Source organism: Alligator mississippiensis, chromosome 11 (assembly GCF_030867095.1).
Source record: "Alligator mississippiensis isolate rAllMis1 chromosome 11, rAllMis1, whole genome shotgun sequence".
In the NCBI taxonomy this organism is placed as follows: Eukaryota; Metazoa; Chordata; order Crocodylia; family Alligatoridae; genus Alligator; species Alligator mississippiensis.
The window spans coordinates 46,206,909-46,229,384 of record NC_081834.1 but is presented as its reverse complement, the minus strand read 5'-3'; the positions used below and the strand labels follow the sequence as shown (position 1 = coordinate 46,229,384).

Here is a 22,476-nt window from a genome sequence, read left to right as displayed (position 1 = left end):
CCCCACTTTTGCCACAACCATCTATGCAATACCCTGAAGATCTTGAAGAGGACAAATCTCATGTTGCCTTAAACAGCTATATTGGCACATAAATGTATCTGGACCGCATGGTTTCTTTTTTAACAGTGCACAGTATTATGATTCTAGATCTCATTCATTTAATATGGTCCAAATGTAATGAAAGCTCTTTATCATCACCTGCCACAGCACATGATTTTTCATTTAGGGGACAAGAGGGAGGGAGTTATGTGGGATAACCCTGGAATTTCTGTTTCAGTTGCCAAATTTCTGTGGAATTTCAGTTTCAGAAACTGCTTCAAGTCTACACTTCCATAAGTTTATTCAAGCCAAGGTTGTTCCCCTTGTATACTTGAACTATGTACACTCTTCCTGCTATTTAATCCAATACACAAAGGTGATAACCGGCGCTCTATGTTCTGCAGGTGAATTCTTTCCTGCCGTCCCCTTCTGCTTTTGGATCAAGTTTCCTAGAAGAAGATGCCTTCCTCATTGTGCCAAATCTCTAGAGTCTCCACATCGCTGCCTGGTTTTCTCACATTCTTCATTACTTTTCATATTTGCAAGGTGGAATCAGGTAGGTATCTGTAGGTATCTGCTCCATATTAAAGTGACCTCTGCTGCTGCTGAAAGGTTTATTTAGTTTTTTATTGACACATTGTCCCAATTCTAGTCTTTCCTGACAAATGGAAAAGAAACTGTGAGAAATTCCAGATTGTATTAACATCATTGTGTGGGAAGAAAAAAATAAATACATCTAAAATTAAAAGTTTTCCTCTTTCTCCCCAAGCATACAGAAGAATAGCTCTTTATCTATCGCCTGATCATATTTCCATATTTCTGTGTGCTTCTATGTTCCTCGTTCCCACAGTTTCCTAACATCCTCCTTCTCTACTTTCCACTGGCTTTTCAAAACCAATATTGAGGGGGAAAATTCTCTTTTACATGACATTTCAATGATTTGATATTTGTATCTAATCCAAAAATGTGATTAAAACATCAAGGCACCAATACATTTTATGGTGTTCAGAAAATGTCCTGTGAAAAATGTTGACATTTCTATTGCAAGAAATGCATATGTTGTACTTATTCAGGATATTCTGTCCTTCCCCAGACACTGAATATCTTAGCTTGGGCAGTCAGTTGCAGTTTGAGTTGCTCAGCCCTTTCTATTTTAAGCCTGTGTTTTCAGTTATTTGTCCTTTTCCCAGTCCAGGCTGAAACTCTGCCAGGTGGGTATCCATCTCATGTTGAGTACCTTGGGTTTTTAAGTCTTTTTACTTCTGAGCTTATTCTGGGGTGTTTTGGGTACATTTTACAGCCCTGTTTACAGTTGTTGGACCTGATCAGCCAGTCACTGCCATTGTGGGGGAAGAGATCGTACTGCCATGCCACCTGTCCCCCAACATGAGCGCTGAGAACATGGAAGTGAGGTGGTTCCGGTCTGAGTTCACAAATTATGTTCATCTGTACCGCGATGGGAGAGATCAGTTTGGAGGAGAGATGCCAGAATACAGGACAAGGACAGCGTTTTGGAAAGATGGCCTCACACATGGAAATGTTTCCTTGAGGATTCTCAATATCAGGCCTTCAGATGAAGGGCAATACACCTGCTTTGTTAATGATGGCATTGCTGACGAAGAAGCTGTAATGGGACTGAAGGTAGCAGGTCAGTGGCTTACGTCACTTTATCTCTGCATGGTTTTCAGATTTTTTCTCTTTCAAAATATGCCAACTTCATGGAACCTGTGAATGAATTATTTTACAGTTAGTCACCGTATTTCAATTTTATCCAGCCTTTTTCACATTTCAGAAACTTATTTCAATTTTTGTCAGTATTTTAATAATTTGAAGCAACATCTCCAAAGCAGTTAGTTTTTCTTTGCTCTTGATTTCTCAGTGCTTACAACCCTCTAATTTCCAGCCTAAATTTATTCACATCCAAGTTATATCCATTTTTTCTTGAACCAACATTGTCTTTTAGCCTTAATAGTAGGGCTACGTGACATTTTGCTGGCTGTTTTGTTTTGACACTGTTTCAACTCATTTCGAGGTCCAAATAACAAAACTGAACCAAACAAAGGCTGTCAAAATAGCCTCGAAACAAAAAGAGGGTAGTTGAAACGTTTCAAAAGTTGAAACATTTCAAACATAGTGCTCGGGATGGGAAGTCAGTCCAACTGGGCTGACTTCCCATCCCTGGCTGTAGATTGCGCCAGGGCAGGAGTCAACCCAGCTGAGCTGACTTCCCGTCCCCAGCAAAACATCGAACAGCCTTTCTGTTTCAATGGAACGGACAAGAACAGCTCTTTCGAATCGAAATGAAACTCGAAAAGGAACGCTGTTCCCTCGAACCGTCAAAACTCACGGTGAAATGGAACAGTGCCATTTCGCACAGCCCTACTAAATACTGCTTTTTTCCTCATCATATTTACTCCTCAATATAGTTACAGATAGCAAACATATCCCTTTCTCCCTCAGTTTTGCTAGACTGAAAAAGCCCAGCTGTTCTCCTAAGATAAACCTTTCTCTTTCAAAATCCCATACCTCAGACACCGTCCTAATTTGCTTCTTTTTTCATTTAATTTGAAATCTGTGAATCTGTAGTCAGTCAGTTCCCAGGATTATTTTCTACAACCAGCCTTTCTTAGCAAACCCTTGTAACTGTTTGGCCTCTAGAGAGACAAGACTTTGCCCTGTGATCAGGACCTCTTTTACAAGTTTAGATGTGGAATTAAGATGCACCTACAATCCCATTAACTACCACCACGCAGTCATGGGGGGTGACCCTCTCCCCTTTTCCCTCCAGCCTTTACCCTAACTTTATAGCTGGCTTCTTCTAATAATCTACTAACTGTTCTCTGATTGCCTGTGTTCAAATGTCAATGTTTCATGGAAACTTTTGAAGGTGAACCGAACCAGCTCTGTTGTGGACTTGAATGACGTCAACTGGTTGGGATTTATGTTCCTATGAAATGTACACTTCTGGGAAGGAAGGATTTCTTCTCCCCTTCCTTTCACTTAATTTAGAGTTTTCACTGACGAGTGTGCTTTGTTTTTAAATCTAAGAGGCTTGAACATAAATATCTATTATAAAACAATAAATTTAATTTAATTAATCATTACTATAAGATAAAGAGATAATATAATATATTTGGATTACCTTCGTTAAGCCCCTGCAATTCTTTTAATCTGATCTGCTTCAGCTGGACATGCCATTTGCTTTCTTTCCTTTGCTTACTCAGAAACAGGCTTTTGGGACTTTTGCTATAGCCATACTTTGTAGCTCTGCAGAAAATTATCTTTATTGGCAAACAATGATTATTCATGTCTGCCTTACTGTATTCTGTCAATAAAAACACACTGTCATGTAGTAGGATTTCAAGTAGCTACACTTTGCTTATGGCTAGCATGCAAACTTAATGAGTTAGGCTTGTGCTAGGTCCAGAGTCTGCACTTTGTATTGTGGTGTTTCAGTCCCTGAAGCCTACAGCCTACATGTCTGAAGCCTACAGTCTTTTATAATGCCCGCATTACCTACCAAAATAAAATCTGAATTACAATAATTTCTCATTGGTTCAGTGACTATTTGATTATGAAATTTCTCAGCTGTCACATCCAGGAATATCTAGGCTCTATAGTTGTTAAAAGCATTTCTACCCTGCTCTGCAATATCTAGGAATTCTTGAAAGCAGGAATAAGATTTCCACAAGCCTTTGCAAAATTGACTCATTGATTTAAGAACTATAATTTCTTTCCTTTTTAGCTGTAGGCTCTAATCCTATCATCTCTGTGGAGGATTACCAGCCTGGAGGGATCCGCGTGACATGTCGATCAGCTGAGTGGTACCCAGAGCCCCAGGTGCTGTGGAGAAATGCCCAGGGGCATCAAATACCATCGCTTTCTGAAATAAAATCCCCAAAGGCAAATGGCCTGTTTGAAACAGAAATTTCTGTTGTCATAAAGAGACATTCAAACCAGAACTTGTCCTGTTGGGTCAGGAACAGCCTCCTCAACCGAGAGAAGGAATCAGCAATTTATATATCAGGTCAGTTGCCATCCAAGGCCTTCAGTGACCCACCTTCGCTGGAAACCAAGTGAAACATGAAGCAAACACACACACAGCTAGCATTTCCACAGGGTCATAATAGAGATCCATTGAACTGTATATTTGCAGTTTATCACAATCCAGATTTTATCTCACTCTAACTTATCAAAATTTCACCTTAAAGGAACTGACAGACACAGTCAGTCAAAATATCCATGCAGGATGCTTCTGTGCTCTCAGGCTTGCCTACGTGAATTTTTAGTGGGTATTTCCTGGGCACTTTGGTAGCATCTGTCTACCAGTATTGAGTTATTTGTGAATTCTTAAAGGCTTTTCACTGTACTGCAACATTGTTCATTATTTATCATGTAAATATAACTAAGTTATGTGTTGCAGCTCCTCTTTTAAGGGTTGTTAAGTGGGGAAGGTGTTGTTTTAAAGGCCGTTTCCATAGCAGTTGTGCTCCTGAAGCATTCTGCCCTTCCCTATGTGCTCTGGGCATTTACAGATGTGCTCCAGGAGGCTGTGGAGTGTGTGCATGTGGGGGGGGAGGGGGGGGGCGGGGTTAATTAGCTCAGTTTTGAGATTTAATTTCAAGCCCCCTGCTGCCATTTTTCAGCACAGAAACACTGATACATGTGATGCTGGAGGCTGCTGGAGCCTGGTTATTTCCATACTCCGGCAGTCTTTATTAATTCAGTCTTCTCCAATGCACTGTAATTACTGCATGTTGGAGCAGGCTCTCTGCACATGTATAGGAGCCTTCAGAGAGTTCACTGATTCAGGTCATAAATAGAGATATTTTCCTTTTGCTGCTGCTACGTGTCAGGGTTATTTTCCCTTCCTCAGATCCTCTGGGAGTTGCCTGCAGCCGGGGCTGGGGATTTGCCTGGCCTGTGCCAGTGTCCTGCTGGGGCTTTGGCCCCAAATATCCTGCGGTCTTGCCGAAGGTGAGACTACTTGACTTTTGGGAGTCAGGAAGGATTTTTACACCTTGGTTATTTAGTATGGACTGTGGAGGATTTCTCTTCATCTGTAGCAGGGGAGCATGGCCCTCTTCCTTGAGTCTCTCAAGCACAATATAACAATCCTCAAACCAAAAGGCATTGAGTGCTGTGCCACCCCCCACGCCTGTTTTATCTGTGGCGGTTCAGGGCTTTTCACCTTCTAGTTGTGTCAGGGTTGACTATAGTATTTTTTAACAGACCAGACAATGGGTTTGTATCGTACAGTGTGGATAGAGAAGATGCTACCTCAGGCCGGGGGCTGGACTAGAAAACCTCTCGAGGTCCCTTCCAGCCCTGCCTTTCTGTGCACACCTGTGCACGTGCCCAAACCTGCTCCTAAGCTTTCTAATTAGAGTGCATCAGAGCCGAGTCAATTAACTGAGTCTGCTGAAATGTTCTAATTAGGATGCTCTCGCAGCCTCCGTGTCACATGTATTCAGTGTCCCCGAGTTTCAAAATGGTGGTGAGGGCTCTTTAATTAATGCTCGCCCAACAAGCTTTAGTTAACCGTCACCACCACCATTTTGAAGCACGGGACACTGAGTACTTAAGACCTTGGGAGACACTCGAATTAAACACCCCCGCCCCCTGCACCCACTACACCCACGTGTAAAGATGACCTATGATTGTACAATACACACAACAATTGTAGCACCTTGCCCATAGCATAGATGTGGCGATGTTTATAAGTGCTTATAATGGTACTAGCAAACTGCCCGTCAAGAATGATGGTGGGGCTGACGGGGACAGAGCCCGGCGTCCCTGCCTCCCCCCACTTTGGGTCTGACCCTGCCCCCCGCCTGCTTTGGGTCCGACCATACTCCCCCCTTGATCCCCCTGTCGCTTTGGGACTGACCCAGCCACCCTGGTTCGGATTTGATCCCGCTCCCCCCAATTTGGGTCTGATGCCACCCTCCCCCACAGTGCTTCGAGTCCAACCCCACTCCCCACCTCCCCCCTTCAGGACTAACCCGGCCCCCCAGTACTGCTCCGACACTGCCGCCCCCACTCTCCCTTTTGGGTCCAAACCGCTTCCCCCCAAACCCCTGCTTTGGGGCTGACCCTGCTTGCCCCCTGCTTCAGGTCCAACTCTGCATGTCCCCGTTCCTCTGTTTGGGTTCGACCCCTCATCTCCACCCTCCTAGCTGTTTTGGGTCTGAACTTGACCCCAAGGTTCAGGTCCGACCCCGCCTGCCTTTGGGTTCACCCCTGCCCCCGCTTCCCACCAGTTCTTGTCCAAACCCACTCCCCCCTCCTTTCCCCTCCACTAAGGCTCCTACTCCACCCCCCGTTCGGACCCAATCACCACCCCCCCGCCATTCTTCGGGTCTGACCCCGCTTCCCCCCTCCCCCGTTTGGATTCTACTCTGCCCCACGTCAGTTCTGCCCCTGCCCCCCCGAAACCCCCGTTTGGGCCTGACACTGCCCACCCCACTTTGTGTAGTACCACGCTCCCCCGCTCCACCCTGGTTCGGGTCTGACACTGCTCCCCTCTCCGTCCCCCGCTACTAAGGGTCCTACACCGCTTCCCAGTTCAGGTCCAACTCTACCCTCTTCCCCCCTGGTTTGGGTCCACCCTCGCCCCCTCTTCTCCACTCCAAGCCCAACCCCGTTTCCTACCCCTCCCTCCCCACTTCAGGTCCAACCCTGCCCCCTTCCCCTCCCTTCAGGCCTACCCCTCCTCCACCCCTCCTCCCCACTTCAGGTCCAACCCCCCCCACCCCCCAACCCCGATTACGGTCTGCCCTGGCTTTTCTGAATGGAGGACCCTTTAGCATGTAGTTCTGTAAGTGTGATTTTTTGGGGCTTTTATGCACTGTTTAGATACATAATAGTTCTTGCCCTAGACCTTCCATCTGAGCACGCTCAGTACCCCGTACTGTGGCTGTGAAGATACTGGAGCATGTATGTAATTCCACGTAGATCCCAAAGGTTTACTCTCAAAAACAACCCAACCTACAGCTAGCAGTTATTTCATGATGAAGAACATGGAGGAGGATTTAAAGTATTTCTGGATTTAGTGTCTAGCAGGTTCACATAAAGATCCATCCTCTGCTATTACAGATCGAACAAGAATCCAAATGCTGCATAATTGCCAAATATTGCAGTTATATGGCTACATAATTTCCACTTAGCCATGTAAAGGTGAGATAGCATATTTCCTGTTTAGTCATGATAAATCACTGTTGCAAGTCAGTACATATTGCTGATTTTTTGCATCCTGCTAGGAGTTGCTGCTGTCATTCATATCTCAGTCAACTCCTGAGAGGAACTATTAATGGATGACCTTGGAATAAATACATTAGATTTTTTTTCACCAATAGCAAACTAAAGCAAGCCCTGGGCTTCTTGTTTTCCAGCTCTCTTTTTTCCAAGTGTGAATCCCTGGATGGTGGCCCTGAGTGTGATCCTGGTGGTTGTGCTAAGTTTCATAATCCTGAATGTGTATCTCTTCAGCATGAAAGGTAAATACAGGGGGGATATATAGTGTAGTTAGTGAATAATTTTATCCTAATAAATCAAAGAGTGTATGAATAAGATTTTACGGCAGCCAGCCAAAGGGAGGCAGGTAGGCACTGTGCCACGCACCAAACCTCCAGCACAGCAAAGTGCAATTGCCAGGGGGTGTTGCTTGTGTGGGTATAGGGGGAATCAGGGGCTAAAAATAGCCCCTGGTCCTAAGTAGGGGGGAGGCACACAGCCCTCCAACACCCCATGCCTCCTGAAGCACACTGCTAGCCCCCCTGACTCCACCAAACCCTCTCAGACCCCTCCAAACCCCTTCCCGTGGACGCTGAATGCCTCCACAATCGCTGTGATCCCCTGCGCACAGTTCACTAACTCCTTGATCTCCCATATCACCCACTGTGGACACTGTCTTCCTCCTCTTATGTTTTCCGTGGGTCCTGCTTCCCTTCCCAATCTCCCAGACAGCTGACTACACACCCTGCCTACTCCCCCCAGCCACCCTGTGGACACTGCCTGCCCCGCCAATCCCCCAAACCCCACCACTACCCTACCCATCTGAACTTACTTTAGATCAGGTGGCCATTTGTAACTCTAACTGCCCCCAACTTTTACAAATGTCTGTACATACCATTAAGGAAAAGTGGAGCTCTTATTCTGTTAAAATTTCAATAATTTCATGTCCTTGAAATAGGTATATGCCTTTTGACACACATCTCTACACACATATGGGTAATTAAACACTACAGAATATCTAATGCCATGCCCCAAGTAATCTATGTAAGTAAACAGCTGCTCAGCGCCACTGGGGTAGGTGGGGGCTACTTTTCCACTGCTCTCACCTGGTTTCAGAAGCAAATGAGCTTTTCTAGACTTTGAGCAAACTCAAGAATCTCATGTCTTTAGACTCTAGCACGTACAGGCTTTTACCTGACCTACTAGCACTACAAAGATGTCCATTGTTTAGAAACAAGCAGGTACTAGATCCCATCCTGAAACCACTAGAGGGATTTGTGTATCACCAGAACATCTCCCTACACAGCTACTCTTATAAATGTCACAATTTTAGGAGGCAGTGAACGTGCACACAGACTTGATTCACCCGGTCCCATATATTCAAATTCTTAAAAAGCAGATAAAAGCAAATTAGCACAATCAAAGTAAGCACAAAAGAGTTTCCCACTTCTCTAGCCCATGCACTCCAAGAAGGATAGGCAGAAAAGGGACACAGCTCTCAGCAACTGGACCCTGGATACTACTGGCAATATGCAGATAAACACCACAGGGAGGTTGTTTCACGGAACACAAAGTACCAGGCTTAAACTGATGGGGTTGTAGTGAAGCACTTAATCAATGTATCTTTTTTTTTCTTTCAATCTAGGAAACCTTCAACGAGAACTTGGTAAGTGTTTTTCTGTGTCCAACACAGCTTTTTCCATGGTATTAAATATAGCTAGACCTAGCAGTTAGATTCCTTCCCTCCATGCTGGAAAGAATAGAAAACTGACAGCGACACTAAGATGTCCTTAGTTGGGAATGCTTTGCTCACAGCCCTCAGGCACTCCTTCCTGGCCTTTGTCATTGTTATTAGCCCAGAGCACTGCCGCTGTTGCAGTAGTTCATGGAGTGAACTTGGAACATTAATGTAACCGGAGATGCAGCTATTAATTATTTTGAACAATGGCATAAGATGGCATCACAATGTGGTTGGGAATTGTTTCATAGTTTGTAGGGTCGGAAGGGACCTGAGCAGATCATGAAGTCCAACCCCTGGCCACGGGCAGGAAAGAGTATTGAGGTCAAATGACCCCAGCTAGGTGATTATGTAGCCTCCTCTTAAAGACCCCCAGGGTAGGAGCCAGCACCACTTTCCTTGGAAGTTGGTTCCAGATCCTAGCCGCCCTGACTGTGAAGTAGTGCCTCCCAATGTCTAGCCTGAATCTACTATCAGTCAAATTATGGCCATTATTCCTCGTTACTCCTGGTAGTGCTTGGTGGAACAGGGACTCTCCTATTGCCTGCTGGTCCCCCTTGTCAAGTTTATAGATGGGCAATAGATCCCATCTCAGCCTTCTCTTGTGGAGGCTGAACAGGTTCAGGTCCCATAGCCTCTCCTCGTAGGGCCTGCCCTGTTGTCCCTGGATCATGCGAGTGGCCCTCCTCTGGACCCTCTCCATGCTGTCCACATCACTCCTGAAGTGCAGTGCCCAGAACTGGATGCAGTACTCCAACTGCAGCCTGGCCAGTGTTGCATAGATGGGGAGGATCACCTCCTTGGTCCTGCTATTGATGCATCTGTGGATGCATGACAAGCTGCAGTTAGCCTTCCTGACTGTGTCCCCACATTGGTGGCCCATGTTCAATTTGGCATCAATAATGACACCAAGATCCTTTTCTGCCTCTGGACTGATATGAAGGGAGTTCCCCAGCCTGTAGGTCTGCTTCTGGTTCTTCCTCCCTAGGTGTAGTACCCTGCACTTGTCAGTATTGAAACCCATCCTATGCTCATCTGCCCACCCCAGTAACCTGTCCAGATCTAGTTGTAACCTGACCCTCTCTTCTAGAGTGCCCACTTCTCCCCACATCTTAGTGTCATCTGCAAATCATTAAGGGGACTTAAATGTATGCCTCATGTATACAAAGTACCCTTAGCCGTGGAGAAAATAGACAGCTGTATTCTATACTTACAAGAGAGTCTTCAGTCAGGTCAGAGAATGATTAATGGCGATCTGGCCTAAATGGCAATAAGAGGAGTATCTCTGGAGCCAGGCCCTGCCCCAGGAAATGGTACAGCAGGTCCAAGTCAGTGGTGTCTTTGGACACTGAGGCTCCCTGGTCCCTGCAATTTAGAGAGTGGCCAAGCAGCACCTAGAGATTTGACATCACTTTGATGGCTGACGTCTGTATGGCTTTACTGACATGAAAGGACAGTGTCCCAGTTAGTCCTCCCACATGTTGCCCCAGCATCACTCTGCTCTTTCCTGGCTTTTGCTTGGGCCAGATGCTCCTCATCTAAGAATGCTTTTACAGCTGCATTTGTTCAGATAAATTCTCACCACTATTTCTCTTTGTTTCAGGGTGGAAAAGAGCTGTGATCTGTCCAGGTAATGAAAGTTCATAGTGAATCAATGGTCTCTTCCTGTTATTTCAATTCCCCTTTTTCCTGTCTGGTCAAATTCTTAGGCTCACTAATAGTTTATGGCAAGAAGTGCTTTTAACTAAGGTCAAAGAATTCAAAATCTCCTATGGCCAGATTTTTTCTGAAGAAATCTAAAAGTCCTGTCCCCCGCCCCTCCAAACAGCACTTTCTGTTTCCAACTGTGAGTGTAAATGTCAAGTTTTAACCATGTAAGTGCCAATTCCTCTTTTGTATAGGTAGAAATACTGTATCCCCTGGAAGCCTGGACATGTAATTATACCTGTGTCATCTAAGCATGTGCAGCAGGCTGTGCATTGGCCAGGGAGGTGCACTGCTACATACGTGTTTCCCTTCTGGATGTGTATTGGTGTTTAAACCTTGGAAGTGAGAGATGGCCAGGAATATGTAACTAGCAGGCATCAAACTGCACAAGATGGGGCAGCACCCTTGTATTTTAGCTCCTACATTTGCCTTCTTAGGACACTTGTTCAGGAAACCAGAGATCTGGGTGCTTTAAACATCATAGCACCATTCATGCTTTACCCCAGGTTGCCTTGGTACTCCTCCTGAAGCTGGCCTCTGATCAGTCAGGAGAGACAGAGATGTGGGGCCAGGAGAGAAAGAGCAAACTAGCTGTGTCTGGCTCGGTGAGGTGGCTGCAGCTGCCCAGGAAGGGATAGGGCCCCATGTTCTAGCCCTAGAGCCTTGTCCCGAATGGGTCTAAAATATCTCTGCTATGTGGCTCTCCAGGAGTTGGGTACATAATAAGATTGTGTTAAATCACTCATACATTGAAAGTATCCTCAGATTTTGGCTCCTGCAAAGAACTAGTCACCTAGAAGCACCATCTATCCTGTCTTTGAAATCCTGCCTGGCCCAAGTAGAGGTTGGTTGGAAGAGGTAATAGAGCTGACAACTGTGAAGAGGAAAGTCCAAATCCCCTCCTATGTGACACTTCCCCAAAATGTTTATGTCATATCACCTGGAAGTAGAAGGAAACACTCTTTTACTTCCTGCCACAATTACTACATAGGCCTGTCCATTCCTGCATTTAACTCAAGGTGGGATTTTCCATTATATGAAAGGCAGCAGGAGCAGGTCTTCATTAATAGTCTTGTCATGCTTCAGTTTTCTTTAGTATCAACAACTGTGTCAGCAATAGAGTTGTAAGAAATACTAAAGACGGATAAGTGTGTGGTCCTGTGATAGAGAAGCCATCACAGTGTCTTGTCTTGGTTATTAATTATGGCACACTGAAGTTTTAGATCCATTTTTTCCCAATGTGATATTGCATTCAATAATGCATTGTTTATACATCTCTTCTAACGAGTTCTCATGTCTGATTCTGTGGTTGCTTTCAGGGCTGGGACAAACTGCACCACCTCTGGAAAAAGGTACAATGTTCAGATGATATCAATAGTCAAGTCTCCCCAGCACTGGGGACCTATCAATTTAGATCCTATAATAGATTAATACTATTAAGATTATCCTATGTATTCATTATTAATTAAGATGAATATATGTATTAATATCTGCTGATCAGAATGAGTGGTGCTGTGTGCTCTGACATTTCTAGAGCAGTACTGGTGGATGGCAGGGAGGGTAATAAATAAGGGATAGATCACTCCACATATATCTAGAGTTTAGCGCTCTCCTCATATAGCATTGGCTTTTTCCTCTGTTGGAGGAACTTTTTATGTTCTTATGTTCTTACTGAGTGTGGAAACACATAACAATAATGTCACAGATTGGGGACTGGCTCACAACTGTTGTTTGTCAGAGATGTCCATATGTACAGCGCACTAGCATTCAAGGTAAGACAATTACCCTTTAAGCACTGAAGTGCAGTGGCTGTGACAACCAGGGCTGGGGCAGAGTGAGCACCCAGCCCAGGTTGCCTCACAGCGGATGGGTTCAAGGGAGCTAATCAATAAACAGTGCAAACAAAAGAGCAGGGAAAGATGGCCAATAGGATTCTGGCCACATACCAGAGTAGCCAGTTGCATCAGTGGGCTGGGGGGAGGTGGTGGGGAGAGCAATGCAATGTGGGATGCCTGGAAGACCAACTAGACCCATGTCACGGACCATTTGGTATCTGCTGAACCAAAGTACAGTGCACTGGTTCAAAAGAACACTTGATTTTCCTGGTACAAAATTAACCTGCTGCAGAAAGCTTTAAAACCACTATAACAGGATTGTATGTCCATCTGTTTCAAGTTCATTAAGATGCATTTCACCTAGTCTAAGCCTAGAAACAGACATTGCCAAACTGAAGGAATCAGCTGTAGTATGACATATCACATTACAAATTGATCTGCTTTCCTGAGTGACACACATTGCCCATTGTCCCACCCTGGGCCCCTGTCTGATGCAGGACAACAGATTATATGTTCCCAGTCCCTTACTGCCTCACATCAGGTCCTGCAGTGACACAGGTGCCAGGGAATCCTTGGTGCCCTGAGCCTCCTTGTCAAGATCAGCACTGACCCATGCTTCAGGCACAAGCAGTTCAGGATGGGGTGGAGGGAGACTAGGTTGCAGGAGTCAACGAATCTGCAGCATGGGTCAGCACGGTCCATGCCTGACGGCTTAGGGCACTGGAGATTACTCAGCCACTGTGCCCCCTACACTGGGACTCACACTGATCTGTTCCTCTGAAGGAGGCATGGGTCAGTGCAAGACCTAGCACAGGTCGCAGGGTGGAAGCCCTGGGTCATACAAATCTTGGAGTGAAGTCAAGAGGCCCGCAGGAGTCCCTGAGTCTTGTGCCTCCATACCAGGACACACACTGGCTTTCCTCATTTACAGTGATGTGCCCCAGGCCTCTTTATACATGGAGAAAATCAGGTGGGTCCCTCAGAGGCTTGAAGGGATCAGGATTGCGCCCTCCAAGCCCCCTCAAGCTGCCAGAGCACCTGCCCAGGGCGAAGAACGTGTTTCTGCCCTAAGTGTTATGTGTGTCCATGCCCCATATGATATAGCCCTTGTTTTCTCTCCACATGGCAGTGGGTGGGGATGTCGCTTCTCAGGGCAGGACTCCCACATCCTCATGCTTTTCAAAGTACACCATGGGGTGCGGGAGCCCCTGACACAGTACTGGATCTGCATGGGACTGCATCTCCTCCTCCAGACCCTGCTTTGCCTGCCTCCTGCAGAGGTTTCTGAGCAGTCCCTCCTCCCTTCCTCCTGATCTCCCCCTTCCCCTCAATTACCTGCTGTGTTTGGATACATGGTCAGCAAATGTTTGGATACAAGTCAGCCACCACAACAGGCCAGATCTCCTCTACCTCAACCACTATTCACTGCTGTTCCTACCTCCCTTATTGCCTCTCTTATGGATGAGGCAGGACAAAGTCATGATCTGTGAAAAAGGGGCAAAGTGAACTTTCTGTCTCTGTAAGAACAGCCCTAAAGATACAGAAATGGGAACTGGAGAAAATAAGAATTAAAGTTAAACCAAGGAGGGGAAAAAAATCTGGGTATTTCAAGCAACAAACTAGGGAAATAAAGGAGAAATAAAATATACACAACGCTTAAGGTATTAGGGAGAAAGACAGTTCAGTGAGAAAACATGATGGGGCAATGACTGTAGGGCCTGAATACCTTGGCGCCAGGATCAGAATATTTTTGGATGGAATAACAATGAAAAGGGACTTGAGGTTGACCAGAAAGTCTAAGGAGAGAGCAGGAAGCTGCCTGCTGAATTGGTCTGGATAAAAGGGCGTTGGAAACGACTAGTTGGTCAGGGTGACTGAGTGGATGAGTCGTGTGAGCTCCTATCTGCACATTCATACACCAAGACTACTGTGTCTAAACTGCTACTTTTTGGTTCCCCTGTCCTATGTTGATCTCTACTTCCTTCCTTTGTTTTCTCTCTCCTGTCTCCTTCCTACCCGGGACTCCTCTCTCTTTTTCTTTGTGATCTCATCCCTTGTAAGTCTGTCCACGCTCCACTAGCTTTCCCTCCTTTCCTCCTGCTTTTTCTTCCCCCAAGTCTGCTTGTCAGCACGATGAGTGGTGATGAGGGAATGGAAGCATCCAGCTTTTCTCTCCCCGCAGTCATTGGGCCTGTATGTGAGGGCATGTGACTCTCCTTTTATTTCTATTCTTCCACATTGGGGACACGGCAGTTCTTGAAACAGTCTCTGATGTGTAGGGACTAGTTGGGGACTAATCCTCTAGATCATACTTGCTGCAGGCCCAGACAGATGGATCAGAGCCCTTTCCACCAAGGAATCTCTTAAGATGAGTTGGAAGAGCAGGCGAGCTGCTATTATTTCAGTAGTTCCTGGGGTTGCTTTCCTTTTCCATCCAACCATCATGATATAATCTTTCATCTTTCCATATTAATCAGACAAAGGGCACTTGATGCCCAAAACTTTGTCCAACAGCTCTTCCAACTGTATAGTCAGACCAATAAAAGATACTACAAAAACATCCTGGTCTCCCGGACATTTCCTGAACCATTGCAGCCAGAGCAGTACTCCAACTCTCTTTATTAAGACACCAAGTGCACTTCCTGACTTCTAACACAACTAACTGTCTCTTTGCATAAGTCACTTATGGCTTCCTCGTTCACTCGTCCTCACACCTTATCTCTCCACTTTCACCCTCAGCTTTCTCTATTTGTGTATATATTTTACGCCCTGCCATCTGCTATGACTAAGGCTGTTCCTTTTGGGTTAGCTCTGGAAACTTGGGAAATGGGACCTGCACTTGAAATCTGGGACACAACTCATCTTTGTGACATGTGGACTATTTGGATCCAAGTTTTAAGTACTTTGGCTGTGATTCCGTGGAGTGGGAATGTCTCTCCGGGAAAGGGCCCCCAGAGTCTGAGCGTGGGGACGGTAGAGCAGGGTGGGATTGAAGACAGGCATTGAACAGTGCAGAGGGAGATGAGTTGTATCCATGCTCTCCCCTTCACACCCTCTGCCGGGCTCTCCTGAGCCCCCAGGGTCTCTCATCCCTGCCTGTGACCGGCAGGAGCAGGAGGGGAACAATCCCATGTCCCAGCCCTGGCCCAGCTGGCGTGTGTCTGTCCCTGCCTGTCTCTTCCTGCCAGGGGGGAATCAGCGCTGCCTTTTGCTGAGGTCTCCAGGCTCCTTCCTGCTCAGGTCAATCCCAGATTCGCCTCCAGCTGCAGCCAAAGCTGCCCCTGCCTTGATCACAGCCTGTCCTCGGGCTGAGCGCTGCTCCTCACGCTCCTGTTATCTCCTTTCCCCACAGAGGACGTGACTCTGGATCCAGACACGGCTCATCCCGAGCTTGTCTCTGAGGATGGGAAAAGTGTGAGATGGACAGGCGCATGGCAGGATCTGCCCAACAATCCTGAGAGATTTGACACTTGGTGCTGTGTGCTGGGCCGTGAGGGATTCACCTCCGGGAGACACTGGTGGGAGGTGGAGGTGGGGGAGGGGAGGTTGTGGGCCGTGGGGGTGGCCAGAGAGTCTGTGAGGAGGAAGGGAGTGATCATATATAGCACCGAGGAGGGGGTCTGGGCTGTGCTGTGCTGGATGGGTCACTACGTGGCTCTCACTGCCCCTGATCCCACGCCCCTGTCCGTGGACTGGGCACCCAGCAGGGTGGGGGTGTATCTGGACTGCACATTGGGGCGGGTGTTGTTTCTCGATGCTGACACCGGGGCCCCGATCTTCACCTTCCCGCCGGCCTCGTTCGCGGGGGGCAGGATCCGGCCCTGGTTCCTCGTGGAAGAGGGTGAAATCAGGCTCAGACGGTGCCAGTGAGATGGAAAGGAAACGTGCAAGACAGGACCTGCTCGTTGTCCCCTCCGGCCTCAGTCGTGCTCGTGTCTGTGACCCTGGAGGACTCCTCTCGCTGCAGACGATCAGCTGTGCCGTATCCGTGGCCCTGGACGCGCAGGCTGGGTTTCTTCATCCCCCGACCACGGCGAGCAGGACGTGGCTGAGCTGGACGGTTGTTTCTGCCCGTGTGTCATTTCCTGCATGACCGAGGGGTCCTCAGGGGCCTGTGGGGTCCAGCACCCATGGGCGCAGCCGCAGGGCATCGAGGGAGGGGCGGCGACGAGGAGGCACCAAAACCCGGGGCCGGTTGTGTTGGGAAATGCAGTTGAACCCAGCCCTGAAGTTCATTGCAGCGCTTCTTGTGCAGAGCCTCCAGTCCTGGGAGATGGAGTCGCTGCAGCTGCTTAAAACGTGATTTCTGCAAATTCTGGCCCTTTCCCCTCACTCTGATTATTAAAAATCACCCCCAAGTGATTCATTGTTCTCACGATTGCAGTCAATAAACCTATTATTGATAAATATAGAAGTAGGTTCTGCTTGGAGATTTATTTCTTTATTTTAACATCTCATTCCCTTGTCACGAAAGCGCTGACTTCAAGGAATTCGATTCCTCACGAACCAAACCAATTGTCTTCCCTGCCAAGTTCGTGTGGCAGTTTGGGGGTGCTGTAGGCATCACTTTTTGGGCTGCCTGAGAGCCAGATGGATACAAAGCTTTTCTACAGTTATCGCCCAATTGCACTCGGTCTGTTGTCAGCATGTACTTCCTGGTGATTTACAAACCCAAAGGTCAGATGGTGGAAAATCAAGAAAATGTGAAGTAAAGCTCCTGCTCACACTCCTTACAGGACTAAAGTTAGTGATATGTAACCGTGGGGACAAAACTTATATAAAGAATGAAATTGTTCATATACAGAGTTAAAGTGACCCATGCAGTAAGAGGAGTCATGGTCAGCAATCCCTTGATTCAAGGATGATCCCTGCCATGTCTCACTGATGGGACTGGAGGTGATTTCAGAGTCTAATCCTTGAGCCATCTCCTGAAGTTGTAGGACTTTTGGCAGGGAAAGCAGGATGCGATTCCTCTACTTTTCCTTCCTCTGCTCTCTCTTTTCTGTTTTGAGGGCAATGATTTAGCTTGAAACAGGCTTTCATTGGTTAACTGTACAGCACCGCTGGAGTCAGCTGGCAGCCAGCTCCTCCCAACACTTCAGGTCCCCATCCATTTTCTTCGGGTATGCCTTCAGTAAGTCCTTGTAGCATTTCTTCTAGCCACCATGAGATCTCAGGCCAAGCCTAAACTGGGAATAGAGCAGTTGTTTTGGGCATAGGCACGTTGAAACATGGGCCTTTGTGGCCTGGGCCTAGGGGTCCCTGCCAAGCAAGGGTCCCCTGGGAAAAAATCTCTGAGATGCACTCATGCAGATGGGGGCACCTGCCTCCTGCCCCAGACGCCCGTATCCAGGGCCAGTGCAGAGCCAGGAGAAGTGAGCAGCCTGCACCCAGCCACGGGGCAGCCCTGCAGCACATGGGGTCTCCTGAGGAGCCAGGGCTCAAGTGCTGCCACTCCTCAGCTCCAGGGGCAGGGGATACTTACTTGCTCAGATCCCGCTGGCCCAGATGTGCCTCAGGCCCTCCCTTTCAGGCTCCTCCAGCCTGTCCCTGTGTTGGTACCAAGCAAGAGCCACTGAGTGCCCCATGGGGACCACGGCTGCTGATTCCTCTGGAGACGCAAGTGCTTGCACCGCCCTGCCCGCAGCAGTGCACCAGCCCTTGCAGCACTTGCTCCACCAGGCCCCGAGCAGGGTGGGTCGAGGCGGCAGGGAGTTGCCAGGCGTTAGGGCAATGGTCTCCTTTTGGCTGCATCGATATCTAGAGCTGGGACAGGCTTTGAGGGGAGGGAAGAAGTTCTGCTACCGGGGAGATGTGCTGGGAAAGCCCCAGCCCCTGTGCCAGAACTGCCTCCCTCCCACCCCCCATGGCATCTGACAGCACTTCTGGAAGCAGCTGCACCTAAAGGGGAGGCTTTGGGTGGTGCCTAACCCCTACTCCAGCCCTAGCCAGGGTCCGCACTGCTCAGGAAGTCCCAGTCACCCTGGGGCCACCAAGAGTGGCGGCTCTGAGCACGAGTGGTTCAGGGGAGGGCAGTGCACATGAGAGCCTGCCCTGCCAGAGCCTGCAAAGAAAGGCCCATGCTCTCGACGGGGGAGCGCTGGTTGAGGGAACCGGGAGGGCGCGGTGGTGGGTTTGGCAGGTGGGCAGAAGCAGCGCCTCCCTGTGGAAGAACTGAACCTGGTCTCCCACGTGACAGGCAGGGACATTTAACACTGTAATAACCAGGACAACGCTGATGGATGTGCTGCCAACCCCTGGCACATGGGGAAGGGAATCAGGCTCTCAAAAGCCAGCTTTCTCCAGGAACAGGACCAGGGAGCTTCTTCTGCCTACTGGGGGAGGAGATGCAGCTGCGAGAAGGTGGCCAAGGATGTTCGGGTTAGACAGACACACTTTCAGCCCGGGCAGCTGGTTCTCAATCTCCTTAGACTCCAGTCTCGTCAGTAACGGTGCCATGAGATGTGGGTGAAGAGAACAGGACTCACCCCTGCCTCTGCCCCCACAAGAGCTTGGCAGACTGCCACCAGGGCAGCAGGGCAGAGCAGTCCTGAAAGGCTTTGTCTGCTGGACCCCAAGGGGAATCACAACCAAGGTTGCCCCTCTCTCCTGACGCAGCTCAGCCTGTTTGGGCACATAGGGAACTCGGAAAAGCAAAGGGTCCCGGGACCAGCTCCATTGCAATCCCCGCTGTCCTCGGGACCCCTGGTGCTGCCCCAGCACCCTGGGCCCTTTCCTGTGCACCCTTCGCAGCCGTGGTGCCCCTTTGTGTGTGGACCTCCCCTGTCTCATTTGTGTAATAATACACTTCTGTGATCCCAAGCACAGCTTTGGGGCTGTCCCTTGTAACAGAGTCAGAGTTTGGAGTTGGAGAACTTCTTTCTTGTCTGGGTTACACGATTTAGTTTCAATTGCTGCTGCCCAATGTTGTAGGTGCTGGGTTGGGGAGGGGGCAGGAGACAACTGTGAACTGTACCACATGCTCATCCTGGTTTTAAAAGCCAACTGAGGGAGACTACAAGTATTGTTAGCTGGGGATGTCAGTGCCTCCCAAAGCTCGGAAGCCGGATGCAGCTGAAGCCGCTAAGGTGAGCGGAGCTTTTTGCTTGAGTGCTGATGGTCTGGGAACTTTTAAAGAGAGCTCTGGGTCGGTCAGGTGGCTGTGCAGGGTAGGTGTATCCATGATCCTGGTCAGATCTTTGACAGCATGACCTCCCAGGTAGCAGCAGAAGGACTGGATCCAGGATTGGAATCAAAAATAAAATTGGGAAAATAGATAATCCAGATCTGGAGAGAACACCAAGTCCCTGGTTCTGTGAACAATATCATGGCCACCTCTGGAGATATGGGGCTGGAGAGAGGGAAGGAGAAGGTACATGGGATCCCAGTACATGCAATTGTGGGGAAACGGGTGCAAGAGCTCTCAGAACTGTTCCCACAGGGACACATCTTCGCAGAGGTGCAGCGAAGCTGAGAAGGGCCTGGGATGCTTGTTCCAGCGCGTCGTCCACAGAACCGGGGCTCGCTAGATGCAGCTGGGGGATGGGTAGGAGCAACAGTGAGTTTCAACAGGATCCACCAAATTTTCGAAGTGGTGCCCCATTCTCTTCCTTGGTTACAGCTCAAGACTGTAAAAGGGCAAGGCGACATAAAGGCAGGACTTCTTGGGGCAGGAACTTCTTTCTGGGTCTGTCCTTAGGCCTGCAACCTGCTGCAGACTTATCTGGCACTGATGTGGTAAAGGGTCTCCTTAAAGAAAGAAGTAACAGTTCAGAGATTCATAGGTGTTAGGGTCAGAAGGGACCTCACCAGATCATCGAGTTCGACCCCCGCCTAGGCAGGAAAGAGTTCTGGAATCAGACGACCCCAGCCAGATGCCTCTCCAGCCTTCTCTTGAAGGCCCCCAAGGTAGGGGAGAGCACCACCTCCCTTGGAAGCCCATTCCAAGTTTTGGCCACCCTTACCACGAAGAAGTTTTTCCTGATCTCTAGCCTACATCCATCGTTCCTTGTTGCCCCAAGAGGCGCCCTGGTGAACAGAGCATCTCCGATCCCTTGCTGCATCCCCCTAATGGATTCATAGGTGGCCACAAGATCACCTCCCAGCCTTCTCTTGTGGAGGCTGAAGAGGTCCAGGTCCCTCAGTCTCTCCTCATAGGGCTTGACCTGTAAGCCCCTAACCGTATGAGTGGCCCTCCTCTGGACCCTCTTCAGTTTATCAACATCCTTCTTGAAGTACGGTGCCCAAAACTGAATGCAGTACTCCAGCTGCGGTCTGACTGATGCCACTAAGCACCTTGGATATATTTGCAATGCATCTGCTGATGAAGTATAAAGTGCGGTTAGCTTTGCTGATGATTTCATCACACTGATGACTCGTGTTCATCTTGGAGTCCACTATGACTCCTAGATCCCTTTCCGCTTCTGTGCTGCTGAGAGGGTCACTTCCCAGCCAGTAGTTGTGCTGGATATTTTTGTGCCCTAGATGCAGCACTCTGCACTTGTCCTTGTTGTATTGCATCCTATGGTGTACTGCCCACTTTTCCAACCTGTCCAGGTCTGACTGCAATCATTCCCTACCCTCCAGAGTGTGCACTTCACCCCACAATTTAGTATCGGCCGCAAACTTGGACAGGGTACACTTCACAGCCACAGCCCAATCACTGATGAAGATATTGAAGAGTACAGGTCCAAGGACCGAACCCTGCTGGACCCCACTACCCACATCCTTCCAGGTCAATACTGACCCATCTACTACCAGTCTCTGGTGTGACTGCTAAGCCAATTTGCCACCCACCAGACCGTGTAAACATCTATGTCACAGCCTCTTAATTTATTTATGAGAATGAAGGAAGAGGGGACATATAAAGCAGAAGTAGACCCCATAGCTTCGAGGTCTAATCTGTAGATATGGAGCCTTCCTGACCTGGGGCCTACTCATGCAGCATGTCTCAGGAACTCAGCCAGCTGCTGAAAAACAGCAGCATTTAGCATGCCCCCCCGGAGATGTGCATGGCATTGTTGCTAGCTCAAATCCCAGCTTAAATCCCAGATATTTTGAATGAACTTGAGGCAAAAGTTAACTAAAGTCCAGGGCTTTATATGCCTCCTCCACAGAAAGGAAAGGAAAGAATGAAAGAGGGCTGTGAACTGAAATGAAAAAAAAAAGAAGGAAAAAGACAAAAAATGATGTCGCCTGTTAACAGAGGCACCATAAGGCATAGATATTTGTTGGGAAGCATCTGAACCTGGACAGCTGATGAGACACCAAATGCCTAAAAAGTAGAAGAAATAACTCTCATTTTCAAGAGGCAGAGGCAGGTCTTTAAAAAAGTAGGGTTGAAAAACCTGTGGGGCACAAGAATAACGGAAAAGCACTTGTTCTTGAGCCAAGGCAAGGAGAAACTAAGGAACAGTGCATACGCTCTTCTTACTTGCAAGCAAGACGTGTGTATTTCTCAGGTGTGTGACCCGAGAAAGAACGCCTTGCCTTTGAAAACTTGTCTAACTGTATCCCAACTACACAGTTCAGGGGTAGGTAAAATATGGCCCGCAGGCCGGATCCAGGCAGCAACTGACTGGATCCAGCCTGCAGTTGCCCCCACGGCACTGCACATGGGGCCAAGGCCCACCTACTCCTGCCAGGGCAGCCCATGCCGTGTCCCTCCCACACCTGCCAGCCTGGGCCCCGACCACTGCGCACACTTCCAGCAGGGTTGACCCCAGCGCTGCTCTGCTCCCCTTGCCTCCCACAGGAGCTGGCTGGCTAAAGTTTCTTGCCTACCTGGAGTGGTGCAGCAGGGGCAAGAGTGAGAGGAGGAGTCAGTGCTGGAGGCGAGGGGAGAGGAGCAGCACCCGGCCAGCTGCAGCCACAACTTCATCCCCCGGGTTCGTTGGGCGGAGGCTCAGACGAACAGGCCAA

General features: G+C 48.4%; 1 protein-coding gene across 1 annotated transcript; it reads left to right on the top strand.

Moving 5' to 3' along the window:
• Positions 1-446: 446 nt before the first annotated feature.
• Positions 447-16,931, top strand: LOC102565447 (butyrophilin subfamily 1 member A1). The gene is made up of 8 exons (XM_059714951.1): positions 447-595; positions 1,340-1,687; positions 3,785-4,066; positions 7,434-7,538; positions 8,921-8,941; positions 10,617-10,643; positions 12,040-12,072; positions 15,908-16,931. The coding sequence occupies exons 1-8, from the start codon at positions 499-501 to the stop codon at positions 16,423-16,425; spliced, it is 1,431 nt and encodes a 476-aa protein (XP_059570934.1). The 5' UTR covers positions 447-498; the 3' UTR covers positions 16,426-16,931.
• Positions 16,932-22,476: the final 5,545 nt, after the last annotated feature.